Raw genomic sequence first — 14,422 nt, forward strand, 5'->3', positions numbered from 1 at the left:
TATTTGAATGTTTTTTTTTTGTTTACGTTTTGGGGTCTATATTCAGATTCTCTTGATTGCTCACAATCCAAATCTGCACCGATGTATAAATTGTGAAGCAATCCTTTCTAGATGTCCTCTGAACTTCCCAGGATAACCTGCAAGTTTTTGTTGGTCACTGGAGTTGTTCTAAGGATGATAGACAAAATCTGCAAAGTATTCCTCTTCTTTTTTACCATAATTCTAAGCGACTAAGCAGCGGGAATGAAGTCGGGGTTGTCCTTAAGTATGACCTGTGCAATTATGTCTGTTATGTAACATTTTATCATCTCTCAGGGACAACATGTGAAAAAATAGCTGCTTGGTTAATTTCATGTGCACTGTCTCAGAGAAATAACATTTAAATTAAAATAAACTTTTACAACACATAACCACAGGACTTATGTTGCCTGTACTTATGAGTTCCTTTTGTTGCATAAATGCAAATCTCTGTCTGTTTAGCATAAAATCAAAACGATTACATTTATTGAAATACATGTTTCAAGTAAAATAATTTGTAATGATGAATGAATCTGAGTGATGTTGATTTCAATGACCACAACAATTTATTTACATATCTTGTTTACTTTTTCATCAGCGATTTACTATTTCCAGAAAGATTTACTGATTACACACAGATGTCCTTCATTTAGCACCAATCATTTCTGATCAGATTCAGAACACCGTTTCCCACAATGCATTGTTTTGTAGTCATCAAGGCGGCTTGCAAGTTGGCGCAGTAGCTAATTTCAAGCTTCGCTCGCCTAGGTGGGTGCCTTCCACCTGGGCCTTTCTCGTGACACTTTCGTGATGGCACACACGTGGCGTCGTTGCAAAAACTAACCAGCATGCAACACTGCAGACACTGCGTCTGCTTTGGTCATCTCAAACGAGCTTACTGCTGCGTTGCTGCAATTATGAGTAAAATGTCCAACCGGGTAAACATTCAGCACACGTTCATTTAACATGTGATTTGTACGTAGAGCATGTTTCTGGTGCAGAAGCCAGGAATTCTGGTCTACATGCGTTTGCATAGATCAGGGGTCTACAACCTGCAGCTCCAGATCCACATGTTTCTCATTTATCTCTCCATGGTGTCTCCTCGGTCAAACATAAAATAAATCATGGAGACTGTTGATCCAGACATGTCCACCGTCAGAGTCAGCAGCTCCTGATAATGACTGTCTAACCAAAACTACCTAAAGAAAACAAATAAACAAAGCCTGAAAACTAAGACTACCAAGATCCAAACTAAAATAACAAAACCCAGCAGTGTAAGACTGCTGAGGGCAAAGAGGGGGAAGAGAACAAAAATAAATAAATAAATAAAAGAAAAATAAAATTGTATTTTTTTAAAGTAAGGATTACTTAAGTAGCATTTATTTAATTTACATTAGTTAAATGTATTGATGTCTGAGGTTCACATAGATGATAAACTATGTAGGTTTTTACATCCTGTTGACCTGAAGACGTCTTGTTTGATCAACTCTACCTCCAGAATGAACAGATTTTACATGCAAAGCAAAAACTTTGGTAAAAAGTTTGATTTTTTAGGAGTTAAAAGGACATATTATCTTATGCTGCACAAAATTGGTTATAAAAATCACATTTTGAGAGATGCTAGATTCATTTTATATTTTTGCTTATGTTTGTGCCAAAAAATAGACATAATTGATATTTATTATTAAAAATAGGTCATGAATGTAAATCCAAATTTGTTAAATGCTAAAGTAAGACTATATGGCTCCTTCTAGGTTTAGATCAGTAGAAAACAAGAACAAATGGCTCTTTTACTGTTAAAGGTTGCCGACTCCTGGCTTAGATTGTGTTCGAATTTCCCCCTAATCACTATATAGTGCGTTTGCCGTTTTCTAGTGTCCAGATCTGCTAATTCCAAAATTGAGTGCACTCGAAATTTCCCAGAACTCTTTGCGAAAACTAGCGTGCATCGATGCTCACTAGATTAGCAAATATAGACCACAATTCATTGCAGTCGAACGATTTCGAACAAGAAAACGTGTTTAAATTTAATATTTGATCAAATCATCCACATTTTCAGAACACAGTGGAGTCGTAAATAAACGTCATGAAAAGTTTGTATTTCATCGATTTTCCCTTTTGTGAAATCAGTGACGTCATATCCACTGTCTAGAAAAACAAAGACAAGTAGTGAGCATCAAGTCCGAATTACCTTTACAGCCAGGGCACTAGATAGTCCTGCACTATGTAGTTTTTTAGTAGTTAGGGGTGGAATTCAAACACGACCATAGACTTTCCATTGAAAGTGGCCACTTGAACGCGAGTTGACCCGTTTGATGTTGAAGCACCTTCAGGCTCAGCGCTCCACCACCTGCATCTGCTGCGTGCTAGCGTCTTTTCAGCAGAACTGACCTCATTTTCAGGCCAAAAAGGGCCAGAAAAAGTTCCAAGAACTTTGAGAATCAGATTTTGTTAAAGCAGGACAAAAACATCAATCTGTCGGAGACTGAGAGGTGAATCGCATCCCAGTCAGCTCTGAATTTTAATTTACTGCTTTACTCTGTGCTTTTTTTGAACATTTGAGTGTGACTAAGACTGACTTTTTTATCCATTTTGTTCTGCAATTTTGAAACATTAAAGTGTCAAATATGATTTGGCAACAGTTTATAATAAGATTCCTTAACAAGCTTCATTAACATATTAACAAACATTAATAACATGTTTATAGGGTGTTAATAAGGCATGTATTGGCACAATAATCCGAATAAGGTATATTAACATGCTTAGTAAGAGGTGTTAACATCTAAAGGAGACCAATATGTACAAAGGTAATGTTATTAAACTACTTACAAGCTCAACAAATGTGTTAACTATCTCTGTCAACATTATATTGAGAGTTTTGCAGCTCCTCCACTAAAGTGTTACCTTTAATTTCTATAAATATTAGGAAATAAAACTTCATAAAGAAACACTTCATTGTTTTTCTCAGTACGAGTAAAATACTCAAATTCTTTTAAATTCATATACTTTAATACTTTTACTCCAGTATTACTGGAATTGTTAACTTGTGATTGAGTCATTTTTACGTTTACTGAAGTATTGTTTCCATTTACTCTTCACAACTCTGGGCGTCTTTAATAAATCTAGAAGTTTTTTCTTTTTTCTCCAAATGTTGTCCTCCTGTTATCTTGACACTTCCTGTGTTTTTGAGTTGTTTTTCAGCTCAAACTGTCCTCATGTTGCTGGTCTGCAGGTGGAGAAACCATAAAGAGCATAAACCAGCAGTCTGGAGCTCACGTGGAGCTGCAGAGGAACCCACCTCCCTCCACCGACCCCAACACGCGGGTCTTCACCATCAGAGGCACCGCCCAGCAGATGGAAGTGGCCCGTCAGCTCATCGATGACAAGATCGGGGTATGACCCTCGCTCTGGAACAGCTCACGTCGTGAGAGTGTAGACTGGAAGGTGTGATTGAGCCGTGTGTGTCTGGCCTCCTGCAGGGCTCAGGAATCGTGAGTAACGGAGGTTTTGGCTTCAGCGCTTTCACCCAGGGCCCCACCGCACATCAGAAGTAAGACGCTGAACCACAGCTCTACCTGTGGAAACACCACTGTCTATTTATTTGTTGTAAACGCTCTGGGATTGTTTGTATAGAATAGAGAATTATGGGGAAGTTTAGGCAGGGTACCAATAATAATTTCCAGAAAGAATTCTATTCCAATTTTTTTTCAATTCTTCAATTCAATTTTGAGTTTACACATTTATACACATTTGTTTAGAAATACATAATAATCTACTATATGTTTTGAATATATTCATATTAATCTGATCCAGTTCACATACTGTAAATGTATCAGTGAAATAATGAGATTGTTAATATCATCCAGTGTTACATGGATTCTCTAAAGGAGAAGTTCTAACTAAAATGTTCAGATCATTAACATTGGAAACATTGTTCTGCTTCTCCTGGAGGACGTTTCAGTTTGACCACTAGGTGGCGATCATGCTATAGCATTACACCTTATTGAAGAAGAAAGAATGAGGGAAAAAAACAATGTTTTAGACCACAAATGGTTACTTTAAAAATATTTAAGAGTTTGTAAAATGAGTTTATATTCAACAATGTGTGCTTAGGTTGACCAAGCGTTAGCATTAGTCGTCCTATGGGAAATTCAATTAAACATCAAGCTACCGGACTTTAGCTTTATGTGCTAAATCTATTTATATTTTAATGAAACAATTATAGATGTTCAAATCTGAGTTAATGTCAGAAGCTAAAGAAGAGTCCTGTCAGTCATTTTTATGTTCAAGCTTCAAACTCAAACACCTGAATCATAGATGAAGTCAGGTTCAGCTTGGACTGATGAAGCGGAGTCCTGCTGTGGGTTTTGAACCCTGTGGTGATTGTTGAATGGATGACTGTTTGTCTGCAGCTGTGGCAGCGGTCAGACCTTCCTGACTGGAGTTTGGGGGAACACCTACCAGACCAGCTGGCAGAACCCTGGACAACAAGATCCAGGTGAGACTCCAGCTTGAGAGGCCCAGTCCTAAAGATCAACGTTATTAGATGATGGAAGTGGTTTACAGTCGCCGCATTCTCTCTACAACTGAAATGAAACGTTCCTCCAGAAACTCAAGCACCTGTGAGTGTTTGGTTCTTGTAGTTTTTCACTCTTCAAACCAGATCCACGTGGCTTAGGTCTGGAGCTCTGAAATCTTGATATTACAGCTGTCTATTAACCGTTGACTGTATAAAGAACTGGACTGAGAGAGTGTGAGGTCACCCATAGAAAAGGCCTTACCTCCGGCTCCAGTGAGATGAAGGGAATTCAGTCGCCATATTTCCGTGATACGGTCTCCGCCACATGGAACCAGACGACAGTGATCGGTCAGAGTCGGTCACGTTTCTATGGCAACTACTGTCACCAATCAGGAGTGAGCTTGCTGGAAGGAGACGGCACTGAAAGCAGCTCAGGAGAATCTGTCAATCATTCAAGGCGGGGCCAGCAGGGACCACATGCTTTGACCGAGGCTTCTGATTGGTCGGTTTATAAGTTGGATAACTTGTGATAAAGAAAAAAATAGTTAGTCACTGGATAGTGAGGATATTGCTGTTACACTGCTAATGTGGGGCCAGAGTCTGTTAAAACCGACAGATGAGTGACAGCTGGCCCAGAGATCCTGGATCTACACCAGAGGAGCTGCTATTAAACACATCCTAAGTGCTTCGATGTTTAAATGTAATACATGGAATCCCAGAATCGCCTTTATGTCTGTGAGATACGTGAACAGTGAAGGGAGAATGTGTCTTTAGCTCTGTAAGTCATCAGCGTTACCATGAAATTACAATGCAAGTACAGAGGGAGGAGAGCTGAGCCCTGAGGAACTTAAAAAAAAAAGGGAGCTGAGGAAGATTTAGACCTGAAAAGAACCTAAAGGGGTTTGGATTTCTCTGCTGGTTCTGGTATCGCTACCAAACTACTGAACTGTTTCTTCATTCAGCAAAATTCCATCAGAAACTCTTTAATCGGACATTTTTCCATCTTGAATTTTTTTTTTTCTTCATCTAGTTATAAAATTATAAAATACTGTTATCATGTGATACTCGCGTGTCAAAGTCAAGGCCCGGGGGTCGGATTCGGCCCTCTGGGTAATTCTATCCGGCCCTGCAGATCATTTTATTTTATTGTGATTAATGTTATCTTGCGCTCATTTCTAACTATAATTTAACTATAATTTTGACAAAAAAAATTTTGTCTGAAATATTTTATTTCAGCAAAATATTGAAAGTTATTTAAGGTTTAAGTTGATTTATTCTGCAATAATATTCCTGCCTTTTTATTATTCATATTTATGTTAAAAAGTTACGGTTTTAAACTTAAAAATTGTCATTCTGCTAGCTTTTTGGACTATTTTGTCATTTACTAAGATTTTTTTAGAGCTTTTTGAAGTTCGGCTAGAATTTCAGCTACATTCTAGCTGTTTAGGATAACCTTAGTTGTTTTTTTTTGTTTGTTTGTTTTTAGGCTAATTTGGCATTTAGCTAATATTTTAGCTGGCTTTGAGCATTTTCAATGGTGATTATCAATTTCAGCATCTTCAGTGGTCAGATTCAGCTTACAGCATTCACACTATCATTATTCCAGGTAATGCTATCTATCTAGTTCATAATTATGTTAAAAAAAGTTATGGTTTTAAAGTTTTAAAAATGTAGTTTTAGAGTGTTCAATAAATGTTTATCCTGTTCGGTCCGTGACCTAAAGTGTGTTTTGGATTTTGACCCCTCGTGTGATTGAGTTTGACACCCCTGATGTAATGTATTTAAATATTACAAAGATGGAATATTTACAGTTAAAAACAAAGATGTTGAGTTTGAAGGAATGAGACATTTCTTTATAAGAAAATGATTTCACGAACTTGAATCAGTTTCTCATTTTCAAGTGAGGTTTAATTCCAGTCATCCATTTTTACGCCATAGTTAAAGGTCAGAGCAGTCCAGGAGAATTAGGTGTGATTTACAAATAGCATGCTTTGGTTTGAAAAGACTCTTCTGAAAGTAAAACATGTCTATGAACAATCACCATGAAGAATGAGCTCAAAGTAGAAGAAAACTGACTCAGAAATATCTGACAGTCAAACTTCTGCTGCTCATGAATCCATGCCATCACTTAAGTCTATCCTTCACAGAAACCCTCCATGCATTCATTATGTGCACTAGTCACTAATGATTAGTGTACATTTGTACACATTTCTGTTCCTCTTATCTGACGACAGAGCAGCAAATCTCTCACAAAGCAAACAGCTTTAGCGCCTTCTGTGGATGCACACACACCAACCGCTGAAGCAAAACAGTGTCAACTGTTTGTGTGTTTGCAGGTCACAGTTTGGCTCAGACAGGACAGATGGACTACTCCAAAGCATGGGAGCAGTACTATAAAAAGTTAGGCAAGTCACGCAGAAAGACACACGGAGACACGTTGGAACTCTTCTGCCTGTAGAACTTTCAAGAGACCTGGAGGTTTCTCACAGAGGAACTTGTGCGTTTGCAGGTCAGCAGAACCAGCCGCAGAGCGTGATGACGGACTACAGCAAAGCGTGGGAGGACTACTACAAGAAACAGAGTACGTGAACTCTCACGTGATGGTTTCAGTCGTGCTCACTTTAGGAGGGAAGATGTCAAACTCGTCTTTCTTTCCTCGTTACCGAGTTTGTTCAAAGATCCACAGATGCAGCAGGTTTTGGATAGCTGTCGCTCACAAACTCTTGACAAAATATTCTTTTATCCAGAATGTCCTTTTGAACCTCAATCCAGGCCCAGTTGATCTTTCTCAGCACAAAGGAACATTTTCTCTGCTAATGTTTCTGAACGGAAGCTGATTCAGACTAGCTGTAGGAAAAATCTCAAATGTTCCTTTTACAAGTTTCCACAAATCAGCAACTTTGTTTGATTGAATTTTCATTCTCTGTAAAATGTTTGTAGCTAGTTTGAACTTTGGGATGAAGATTTTCCCTTTAAGTGGAGGCTAACCACGGACGCTAGCTGCAGCTACGTCTGATTTTTAAGGTGTAATGGATAAATAAATGATACAGCCGTCGTAAAGCTGGTATTTCTAAATACAATATAAACATGAATCCACCGTCTCAGTAACTTTTTTATCTGCTCGTGTGAAACAGTCGAGTGTGTCACTGCGTAGCCTGAGCTACATGAGAACTGCATCACTAATTCCTTATGTGGAGGAAGACTCCTGGTTTAGTCTGTAAACAGCAGCTTTACTGCTCTCTGAAGTCGAAGGTTCTTCTTCAGTTTCCTCACTGACTCTTTTTTTCCCCAAAGAAACTTTCTAAATACGTTTTAGTGCTTTGTTTTTGTATTTAGCTTACAGCCACTAGCTTAGCAATCCAGTTAGCCATGCTAGTTAGCTACTTTAAGTCACATGACCCAGACGGATGTTGTGAACAAAACAGGAAGTCTTTCAAAATAAAACTTCCTTCAGGATCAGAAAATAATAGAAACGGAAATAACATGTCAGAGCATTTATTTGTTTCTGCCTGCGGCCCGGTACCAAGTGACCCGGGGGTGGGGACCACTGCTCTAATGTGCCTGTGATGTTGTTGCCTGGCAGGTCAGTCTTCCCAGCAGAGTTCGGTGCCAGACTACACTGCAGCGTTAGCAGAATACTACAGACAGCAGCCCTACCTGTGGAACCCCGCCCAGATTCAGGTAACCCTGGAAGTTCCAGTTCCTCTCAAGATCACTGAGTGATCCTGTTGCAGTTCTCCTGGATCCACATGTTGGTCCAGACTTTGTTTTTTTAAACTTTACCAGGAAGTCCCGTCTGTTTCTCAAGTCAGACCTGAACCTGGTTGTTCTGCAGGTTTCTATTCTTGAGTGTTCAGCGTCTCCACAGAGATCAGGAAGCAGAAATGCTCCGTCACTTCTGACTGGATGTTTTGGGCTCGGACTAAACTTGTATCCAAAGACTTGAAACTATCTCTAAAGACTGGAACTACTCTTGTGAGCAGAGATATTACCCCGGACTCACAGTGCATCCGGTCCGGACGCCGGAGCGGTCTTACGGCAGATGACTCACGTTGGCCACTGATGGTTCTGCTGCCGACCTCGCCAGACTCTGACCTCACATAGGTTCACACAATAACCCGCCACTGATGTAGGAAGTGCAGTATCCCCCCCAAACACGATCTACACTCATCTAATCATGCTTTGTACACATTTTAGGGCCGAGACTCGATTAAAAAAGTTAACTAATTAATCGCAAACCTGGAAAAAATTGATCGCGATTAATCATCATCATTTTTTTTTTTTGTCTCAGTATTTTCCGACCATGAATTACACACGAAACTCTATATTTAGAAAATGTATTTTTAATTACTGCTGTCAATCGATTACAAAAAATCGGATTAATCCCACTTTTGTGTCGTGATTAATTGTGTTCAATCCCAGTGTTTTACCAGGTAAAATTTATGTCTAATTTTGGCATCGCACTATGAATAAAATAGTCTGCAGTTTGTGAAAAAGAGTATACATTATACCGTAGTTGCTCACAAAATAAATAAATATTCAATTTTTTTTTAGTACTTTATTCTTGCTGTTTTTATAGTTTAGATTACTTTTTCACTAACAGCAGGCTATTTGATTATACTCGACGAGATGTTTTAAAGCACGCCGTGGAAGCCCGACCCGCCAAGTTAAAGCAGAGGTCTGTTTCTTCCATGAATTTGTGTCGATACATATTAACGCGTTAATCCTTTTTGGTTAATCACTCACTAATCAATTTCAGGAAGTGGTGGGACCGGCCTTTGGCTCACTGTTTGTGTAGCCGGCGTGCCCGTCATATCCACTCTCCTCCTGGGAAACTAGCGCAGCACCTTCAGACGCAAACGTCTCGTACGAGAAATCTGTGAATACGTAAAACGGCAAAAACTATCAGGGGAACAATAGTGGTAAACAAACCCTCATTCCACTGTTGTTTTGAATTATATTTCTAACACTTCATTTTCTGTGTGACTCGTCTTCAAACAGCGGGTAAGCACGGAACTTTAATTCATACTTTAGTCCTATATAGGCTTAAATGTACATACAGTGCTCTGCATAAATGAGTACAAACCCTTCTATATTTTTCAGGAAACCTTTAGTGTCCTTTCAGAATCAACGTTTTCTATGACATAAATGATAATTTGGTTTTGGAGTTCACTAAGTGTTTAGTAAACTCATCCTTGTGGAAAGTTTGGAAATTGTTCTTTTGTTCATTGAGAAATGGATTAAATTAGTATTTTTTAATGAGGGTGTACTCATTTATCCTGAGCACTGTATTTGACTGTTACAGGTATTATGTAACAGGTGGAGGACACGGGTTGGTTGTCACTAGGGCTGGGAATCGCTGGGTATTTCACGACGCGATACACGATACATGGCTCTCTAGTGCTGAGCGATCTGACGATACATATCGTGTAGGCGATGGAAAAGTGTTTATTTACCATTTCTCTTCAATCTTTTATATAGTTTTAATCAAATGTCATCAATTACTAAATAGGGCTGCCACGATTATTCGACTAATCAACGACTATTCGACTATTAAAATAGTCGACGAATAATTTGGTCGTCGAAGCGTCGTTTTTGTTTGTTTTTTTCCTTGTTTTGATCTTAAAACTACGGTTCGTACGTTCTAATGTCGGGTCTGCCTTTGTCTTTGTCACACATGCGAAGTGGTGCTAATCCGGTCAGCAGTGACGTAACCGGAAGTTCTCGGTAGGCTCATAACAACACGCTAGCTCGAAAATGAGGGAAACATAAAGGAAAATAAAAGAGGAAAAAGTGTCAAATGTAATTTCAAGACAGAACTTGTGTTCCATGAGAGCACTATGGCGATAAATGATCACCTGAAGATGAAGCATGTTGAGACGGAGTTTGATCACGGTGAACAGAGAGCTTCGTCTAGCTATGCTAACATCGGCGCTAACACAGCTAGCTCTGCCGCGGCTGTCATTACTGCGCTGTTTGGAGATGAACCAGAAGATCTGCAGCAGATCCGTGTCTACAGCGCTTCTGTCTGCATAGTGAACGTTTCATAATCTGCGCTCTTCTAACCAAACGCCGCGACGACGGCGTGGATAATGAGTTTACACTGGAAATGAACCGCTCGTCCAAGGCTTCATTCATATTCTGCACCGCGATCACGTCGTTAAATTTGAAGAGCGGATTATGAAACATTCACCACGCAGACAGAGAGGCTGTGTGTCGGTACGGATCTGCAGCAGAGTTATGGAATGATTTAAAACTACGAGTCCCAGAAGTGAAGGAGCTCTTCTAAAAGTCCAGAGCTAAGTTTACAAGTGTAGCATTACATTATCTGCATTAAGCTACAAGTAAATGTAACTTAAAGTCACAAAAACGACAACAAACAGCAAAACAACCACAACATTAAAGAAGTAACACAGATTTATGGGTTCTCCCCCAAACTGAACAATATGATGTATCGGTCTGCGCATGTGCAGTGGATGTAGGTAGTGACAGAATGAAAGTACTGATGTACATTCTAACATCTCCTGCTTTTCTCCCTTTTTAATAATATAAATTTCCCCATTTTTATTTATTTTCTTTGTTTCTATGGGCATCCTCAGGTTTTATATGTATAGGAATATCTTCAGTTCAAAGATGTTATTAGTGTTTTGCTTTAATAAATGGGCCTCACAGATATTTTGAGTGTGTTTATATCTGCTAATAGCTTTTGAAATACTTTGTACATGTTTTATTAAATATATGTTTTAAAGCTTTAAAAAAAGAATTGCAGACTTCTAATAAGATTTCTGCAGTTGATTCAGATGACCTCATTTGATTTAAGTCTTGTTTTATTGCCAGAATCAAATGGAGAAAAGCTGCAGATTCATTAAAGATTAATAAACTATTGTCTTTATTTTAGTTAGAATACAGCTTAAAGACCTCAAGTTTAAGGATAATGATGGTTAAGATGAGTGTTTTACATCCAGTCGCCGCACGAACCGATTAGTCGACTAATCGAAAAAAATAGTCGGAGATTAGTCGACTATTGAAATAATCGTTTGTGGCAGTTCTATTACTAAACCACATATATTATCAAATAGTCCGAACCTCGTCAGTGTGTACACAAAGAAAATATATAAGTGAAAATGAAGACAAATTAAAAAGAGATTCTTCATCAAGAAACTCTTGGAACCTAAAGCTGCTCTACGTTCTTTGATTCACGCTCACACGAGTGCAGAACCATGGAGGCGGAGCAGCTGGAAGTTGTTTCCCCTGAGTTGAAGCAGACAGATACACCGACTTTCAGCAAAAGGCACTTTTCAAGCTACAGAAAGACCCCAGCGGTGGCACCGGACCGGATGCAGACTGAGCCGGTTTGTCTCCATGACCATGGACTTGTGTTGGACTTGACCTGTGGCTAGACTCAGAACCAGACCTCAGAGCAGGACTCACTCAAGACTCTACTCTGTGACGTTTCAGCCCATTGATGGGTTCTACTTTAGAGATGATGGGTTTGGGAGGAGCGGTATCAGTGTGGACTGATATGAAAGGACTGTAGATGATCCGAGTCCCGAGGCGCTGAACACACCAAGAACAGCCACACAGAAGTTTCTGAGCCCTCACTGCACAGACTGAACGTTGATGTCATTTCCTGTTTTCTAGGATCACTAAAGGCTCCTCCCTCAGCGACTCAGGGCCTTAGATCGTCACCAATGGCAAACAAGTGTGGGTTTTCAGCGCCGCTCTGCCACTTCCTCCTCCTTTTTGTAGAGAAACTAAGGATTAACTAAAAATCATGAACTCTTTTCTTTCTGTTTTTTAACCTGACGACAGTGAAAGGTTTTCAGGCAGATTCTGTTGGACTAGCCTCTGGTGTAGACCTGTTTTTCTTTTCCTTTTTTATCAAACTTGAACGCAAATATATTTCAGTGTGACTTTGAACAAAGCAAATCCCGTATAATCTATTTTGTTTAGTTTTATTTTTCTGATAAGAAAACAGTCAAAGGTTTAGCAGTCTTGAGTTAAAGAATCAGTTATTGTTATTTTGTTTATGGTATTGTTTTACGGCATGCGTCAGATTGTGTGTTTTCTTTTTTGTATTTTCTGCATAGATATATTTTAATAGCGTCGGATGGCAATGTGATGTTTTATCGACAAAGACAGAAGTGTATTTTGTACTAAATTTTTGCTTGCAGCGTCTGTTTGTTCTCGACCTAATTTTACCGTTTAGTCGCCATCTTGAAGGTGCAATGACGCATTTTTCTGTTTTGGTTTGATGATAATTCTTATTCCTGTATCTCTATAATGATATCTTTAGGTTTTATTATGTGATGATGAATAAATGACGATTTCTATTGCGTTGTCTAAAGCCAGATCTCTCTGTGGTCAAACGCTTGGTGTGCTCACAGAATTTAACCTTCAGCCGACCCCTCCCCCAACAAACTTTTGTTTTTTTAAAGTGGTATCTGCTTTATTCTAAGTAAGAGTTAATTTTGTTTTTTTTTGCTCTGCATTTTTACTGTGCTGTTATTATTTTTGGACAAGCTGAACTTGTAAGCTGTGCTAGCATTAGCGAACAAGCACAAAGTAACGAGTTGTGTGTTACCTCAGCCGTGTGCGTATTTCTGTCTGTTAGCTAAACGAATGCCTTAAAAGTTCAGGACGACATCAGGATTCCACAGAATGTTTGTTACAGATGTGAAGTGAACGAACGCCGGAACAAAATCCATTTCTAAACTCGTGCTAACATCGATTTGTTTTTGTTTTTTGATTACGTTGTGATGTGTTGTTGTAGAGAACAAAACAGGTAAAAGGTTTAGGTTCAATAATATATTTAAAAAATGTGAAAGCTGTTGAAACATTTCTGATTCATTCTCGATGCTGTAAGCTACATTTCACACCCCTGGAAACGGCTTTGATGCTTTACTGTCTGCTAACATCTAATAATGAGTCGGCGTTTTCCAACTGCATTCACCCAAACTGAATTTAAAATTAAAATACTTTAATGTTGCATAAACTGTGGGGAAAAAACACCAGACTAAACCTTCGTTGGCATGAACTATTTTAAATGTCGGGCCTTTTTGGGCCAAAATTAGTGACTTGAGCTGCTGAGAGTAACGATTGGCTGTCCTCTTAGCGTGGGCTCAGCAGATGTAGCGTTTACTGAATACGTCGGACATGTTGGCTCGTCGGTGTTTGATGCTAGCTCGTACCCGTGGGAGTTAGCGGCGTGTTTTCGTGCTGAATTATTCTCAGATTTACAGTTGTTTCTCCTGTATACTTGCACCATTGTAAATGTATTCTTCTTTGTCTCATTTTTCAAACCAGCAGAACTTTGGATCTACTGAATGTTTAATGCACATTTGTTAAAATTTGAAGTGTTATTATTGCATTTTATTTTTTTAACTTAAGTCCTGCAGTGATATTTTAAGTCAGACAGTTGTATCTTGAAGTATGATTCCAACTCTCATGTTAGCATCAGGGGTTTCAGTCCGTTAGCCAAACATTGTGCATTACTTTAATCAGCTGTGCACGTGCTGAGGCAAGATTTTGCTAGTTTGCCAACATTTGATGAATTTCTTTGCTTTTTTTTGTATCTTAAAGGTATGTAATTCCAGCCCGCGCGGTGTTTCCTTGCGTCGTGTGGGAGTCTAAACTCTTGTGCGTGGGTGCTTGTTAGCGAACTTGGTCAGACCACAGAGAGGTTTGTCTTGTTTCGGGAGATCTGGTTGTTGTGGAATAAATGGTTCTTCTAACTGTATGTGTGACGATGATAAATGACACCAATAAAACAGCGTTCTCCTTTTCAGGGGTTTATTTAAATTGGATGAATATTTAGTTTGAGATACTGTGGTTTGATGAAAAGTTTCCCCTCTGGTGGGCGCTCTCCTGTTTTAAAAGAAATCA

The 14,422-nt window shown here is 39.0% G+C and overlaps 1 protein-coding gene and 1 long non-coding RNA gene across 7 annotated transcripts in view; one reads left to right on the forward strand and one right to left on the reverse strand.

The window, feature by feature from the left end:
• Nucleotides 1-14,422, forward strand: part of LOC112136356 (far upstream element-binding protein 3) — a gene marked incomplete in the record, with an annotated part of 43,099 nt that overhangs the window by 28,067 nt on the left and 610 nt on the right. For 4 of the 5 annotated variants that reach the window (XM_036214709.1, XM_036214708.1, XM_024258002.2 and 1 more), the window contains 7 exon segments: nucleotides 3,251-3,411; nucleotides 3,498-3,568; nucleotides 4,431-4,516; nucleotides 6,874-6,942; nucleotides 7,047-7,118; nucleotides 8,121-8,218; nucleotides 12,179-14,422. In XM_036214709.1, coding sequence (XP_036070602.1) covers nucleotides 3,251-3,411; nucleotides 3,498-3,568; nucleotides 4,431-4,516; nucleotides 6,874-6,942; nucleotides 7,047-7,118; nucleotides 8,121-8,218; nucleotides 12,179-12,187 — 566 coding nt within the window. 5 annotated transcript variants of the gene reach the window in all.
• On the reverse strand, nucleotides 3,148-5,169 carry LOC118599495. Of its 2 annotated transcripts, none has more exons than XR_004948877.1 (4): nucleotides 4,800-5,169; nucleotides 4,639-4,730; nucleotides 4,325-4,544; nucleotides 3,148-3,593 (listed from the first exon to the last, which is right to left on the reverse strand). It is a non-coding gene; the product is annotated as an uncharacterized LOC118599495 (long non-coding RNA). The 2 variants fall into 2 exon arrangements; XR_004948876.1 differs by having other exon boundaries at nucleotides 4,639-4,713; nucleotides 4,800-5,162.

This window comes from Oryzias melastigma, linkage group LG13 (assembly GCF_002922805.2).
Source record: "Oryzias melastigma strain HK-1 linkage group LG13, ASM292280v2, whole genome shotgun sequence".
NCBI lineage: Eukaryota > Metazoa > Chordata > Actinopteri > Beloniformes > Adrianichthyidae > Oryzias > Oryzias melastigma.